Source organism: Colletes gigas, unplaced genomic scaffold, assembly GCF_013123115.1.
Source record: "Colletes gigas isolate AHSC1104 unplaced genomic scaffold, ASM1312311v1 Colletes_gigas_Sc00128, whole genome shotgun sequence".
In the NCBI taxonomy this organism is placed as follows: domain Eukaryota; kingdom Metazoa; phylum Arthropoda; class Insecta; order Hymenoptera; family Colletidae; genus Colletes; species Colletes gigas.
In genome coordinates this window covers 22,241-26,918 of record NW_025106752.1, presented here as the reverse complement: position 1 = coordinate 26,918, position 4,678 = coordinate 22,241, and the positions used below count along the sequence as shown (strand labels likewise).

General features: G+C 52.2%; 1 protein-coding gene across 1 annotated transcript; it reads right to left on the bottom strand.

The window, feature by feature from the left end:
- Positions 1–1,111: 1,111 nt before the first annotated feature.
- LOC122404221 lies at positions 1,112–2,911 on the bottom strand. Its single transcript, XM_043408150.1, has one exon. It carries the CDS (start codon positions 2,909–2,911, stop codon positions 1,112–1,114), a length of 1,800 nt encoding a protein of 599 aa, XP_043264085.1.
- Between the last annotated feature and the right edge of the window lie 1,767 nt (positions 2,912–4,678).

Here is a 4,678-nt window from a genome sequence, read left to right as displayed (position 1 = left end):
ATCCATAATTCGGACTGAATGAGTTCTGCGGCGTCTACACCTCGCGAATTAAGATCCGCTGGGTTGAAGCGCGTGGCAACGTGCCGCCATTCAGCTTTTGGGAGCATGGTCTGAATTTTTGACACACGGTTGGCTATCACAACCTTCCATGTCGACGCATGCTTTTTCAACCAAGCGAGTGCAATCGTGGAATCTGTCCAGCAGATTATGCGGCTCATTTCTATGGGGAATGACCGTTTCACGTGCACTATGAGCTCGGAAAGTAACACAGCCCCGTTCAATTCCAGGACGGGGATAGACTGTGTTTTTATCGGAGCCACTCGTGTCTTTGCCATGATTAATGTCGTAAACACGTCATTATTTTTTGTCGTCACACGTAAGTAAGTGACGGCCGAATAGGCAGCGAGTGATGCATCGCAGAATCCGTGTAGTTCCACAGTAACTCCGTCGGCTCCGTATTGGATCCATCTCGGGAATTTTAGTTCTTTGAGACTGCTCCAATCCCTGCAAAACGTGTTCCACGTTTTTTGCGTGTCCGTGGAAATTTGGTCGTCCCACTGGATTTTCTCCAGCCATTGGGACTGCATCAGAATTTTTGCACGGATTACGACTGGTGATAACCAGCCGAGGGGATCGAAGAGCTTCGCGATCTCCGAGAACAAATTTCTTTTTGTCATCGGTAACGCAGACGGTTGAAACCGTTGCAGATCGAAATGAAAAGTAGTCTCCGGATGGGATCCATCGTAGACCAAGCACCTTTAGTTCGGAATCGTCGAACAGAGTGAGGTCTACGGCGTGGGAGTGAGCACCTTGGGGGATATTTCCGCATAATTTGCGGCGAATTTCCAGCCCATTTTCTCAACTTGAAATCCACCGCCCTGCAGGAGATCGCAGACTTGCTTGCGAATTTTCTCAAGCAGGGTTTTGTGGGACGCTCCCATAAATACGTCATCGACGTATGTGTCCCTCTCGAGAATCGGAGCGGCGAGAGGAAACTCTATCTCCATCCTGCTCCTTCAATTCGAGGAGGGTTCGCATCGCTAAAGTACGGGGCGCACGCCGTGCCGTATGTAACGGTATTCACTCGAAACGCTTTCCAGCTGTTTCGGTTTCAGGTACGCGCCATACGATGCATTGGAAAACGACGATCCTGTGGGGCGACGAGGATTTGTCGAAACATCTTCTCGATATCAGCCACCAGAACGTACTCATACAGACGCCACCTCGTTAAAACCGAGGTGATATCGTTCTGTAATTTTGGTCCGACATGCAGGACGTCGTTTAGGGATCGCCCTCCGACCGTTCTGCTGGTTGCATTGAACACAACTCGCAGTTTGGTCGTTGCACTTTCCGTGCGTACGACCGCTCGATGCGGAATGTACAGTCGATTCTGGTCAATCGGCTCAAGCCGAGTCATGTGACCTAAGGACTCGTACTCCGCGAGGAACTCAGAGTATTCTCTGTCGAGGGTCGTATCCGTGTCCAGTTTACGCCTCATCCTCGCGAGAGCGGACAGCGCTATGTGGAACGAGTGTCCTAACGCTTCGTCCGGTCTCGGGTGATTCAAGGGCAATCGGACTATAAACCGTCCGGTTTTGTCCCGTTTGACGGTTCTTCGGAAGAGTGCTTCGCACTCTTCTTCCGCCTTGGACCGCACCGAGGTCGTGGGGATTTCTTCGGTTTCCCAGAATCGTCGAATCGCGTAATCCAGCGATTCGAGAACGGTGCAATGCAGCGTTCTTACCGTATTCCGGCCGTCGCCCTCAGCGTGTATAGGGCCGGATATAACCCAGCCAAACGCCGTTTCTTGGGCGATCGGACCTTCATTCGCCCCTCGTCGGAAGCCCGGTCGCATCACCTGAGCATATAAATCCGTTCCGATCAGAATTTCGATCGTAGGATCGGCCCTGGTTTCTGGATCGGCTAACGGTAAACCTCGGAACGCAGTGTAAACAAGCGCGTTCGCCGACGGTGTGCGGTAGGTCGTGATTTTCGGCACGACGTACGCGTAAGCGACACATATCGGTTTCGTCCCTTTTACCGGGCCGAGGTTTAATCCAACGCTGAATTTGATTTTTTGCGTTTCGCCGCCCCCCAAGCCTGATACCGTGGCTGGGGTACGTATGCGTTTTAATTGGAGGTCATTAGCCAGCCCCGCGGAGACGAATGATGTCTCCGAACCTTGGTCTAACAGTGCTCGCGCAATCCGCGACGCACCGTTCTCGCCAAACACGCGTACTCGTGCAGTGGCTAGCACAACAGGCCTCGGTGCGCCTGTACCGATCGCGGTACAGTGTGATGTCGAGGCATGTTTGTCTTGTGCGTGTGAAGCCGTACTTTTTTCTCTTGGCTTTGACTTGGTCGGTTTCCGTGGTTGAGCGTTAAAACCGCTCTCGTCACGCCGGCCAAATGAATTTCGTGCTGGCGGCCTCGCATTCTTCTGGTCCCAATTGTAATTACAGTGCAGTAGGGAATGGTGCTTCCCACTACACTGGTTGCATACTTGGGGTCTTGGGCAACGCTCGGTAGGGTGGGAGCTAGCTAGGCAGCGTACACACCATAGTCGATTTCGAATGTACTGACTGCGCATGTTCGCCGACAACACCATGAAATGGTTGCATTGTGGCAGGCTGTGTTGCCCAGAGCAGAATCCGCACACTTCCACCCGCACTTGCCTGACTCGCCCGTCGTTTTCCGCACTCGGCCGTTTTTCTTTCGGAGCCGAGTCGGTTGTCACCACGACGTTATGGCTGGTCAGTGGTTTCGAAGCGACGCTTTTTGGTCGAGCGTCGATGGGCTTCGGCATGCGGGACTTTGTTTCCGGGGCGAGAGCTGCCTCTCGACGTTCCTCTTTCATCGAAAGCAGAGCTTGTGCGTGATGATCGACGAAGGTTCGGACATCCTCGAACATCGGGTAGTTAGTCGAGAGGCCGAGCGATTTCTGTCATTCCAGCTCCAATTTCGGAGTGAAATGTTGTATCGTCCAGTACGCTAGCATCCATTCTACTAGCGGTTCGGACGTGCCCCTTTTTCTTAATGCAGCTAGAGTCTCTGTGCATTCCACAGTGACCTGCTGCATGCTGGCTAAATCGTTGAATTCAATCTGCTTCAGCGAAAATAGTTTGTCCAGCAACCTTCCCGTGACCATGCGTGGAAGCCCGTATTTATCCTTGAGCATTCTCCATGCTTCGGGGAAGTTGCGTCCGACAATCTCGAGCGACGAAATCGTCGCGAGAGCTGGTCCTTCCAAGCATGCGTTCAGATGGTACAATTTCTGTACGTCTGATAACTGCGCATTGTTCATCACCCCGGTGGTAAATAGATCCTCGAAATGTTCCCATTCCCGAGGATCCCCTCCGAATTTAGGCAATCTTTGCTTGGGGAGCTCAATGGGCATGCTGCTTTGCTGGACCTCCGGTGCCGGTGGTCTCGATTCAGCAGCGATTCGTGTCAGCTCGGCGGTTACGAAATCCTGGAATTCCTGGAATTCGTTTTCCACGCCGGGGAGGTAGCCTGGCTTAAAAAGCGTATAGGCTTGTCTTTTTGCGGCGGGAATCATCTTCCGCACGTTCGCATACATGGTGCGGACATCCCGCCATGTTCGCCCGGCGTAGTCGAGCTTTTCTTGGAGGAGTTTCTCCGTGAATTTAGCTCTGCCCATTTTTTTGAGATTTATGCTCACGGATCTAAGACGATCGAACTCGTCTGTTAACTCCATGAGCTGATCCTCAATGTCGGAACGCGACATGGACTCGGATAACGCCATAGCGAGTTTGTCGAGGATCAATCAACTCGATTCAACTCTTACGTGGTAGTTTCGTCACGTGCAAAGGCAGTCACCTTTTCCCGTTCCAATCAACCTCGTTTGATCCGGCTCGAAGGACCTTATGTTAGGGGGAGTAGGTTTGAAAAAACCTCGCCTAACGGTGGTCCGGATCTCGAGGGAAGGAACGTCGGGGAAAAGAATACAAGTGGGTTTTAATTTTCACGTAGCCGATGAATACGACTACGTCGTTTATTGAATCGTCTTACGTGAGACAAAAAAACCCGTCTGCCGGTCTAGACGCGTTACCGGCTGTCTAGCTTCGATGATCTGTAACAGAAAGAGACAAGAATAGGCGTTAAATACCTGACAACGTGACTCACGTCGGATGTCTTTCTCTTTCGCGCTCGCGCCTGGTTTGTGCTTGTCGCACCCAGGAGCGGGAATCTCAGTCGCCGCGATACGCGGCTATATTAGTGGACTGTATGTGTGAGAGCGTTCCCTTTAAATCGGGAATCGCTCGCTTATTGTTTCTTTATGCAAGATTCTGATTCCGCTATCTTTCAAGCCTGCAACTCTTGGTTGTCGTAGGAGGGGCGATCAGAGGGAGGTTGTAAGATTCCAACCGTCGCCCTTATCCTCGGCCCTTCACCGTCTGGTTATGTGCGTACGGGCACGGTGCGGTACCGGTTTGACAACGGCGCCCTTGGGCGACTTACAGTTGCTCCGGATACCACGTTCTTTTTAGAATCGACGTCCTACGCACTGCGGCCGTACCAGGCGAGCGATTTTGGGACGTGATCTGATAATTTTGCCGTAGGCTGGGAGATCCTAGATGTCCCGCGCTTCGGCTAGAAGACGGCGAATCCACTCAAGGGTATTTTATTTCTACCCTTGGTCTGTGGGTTCGTAACC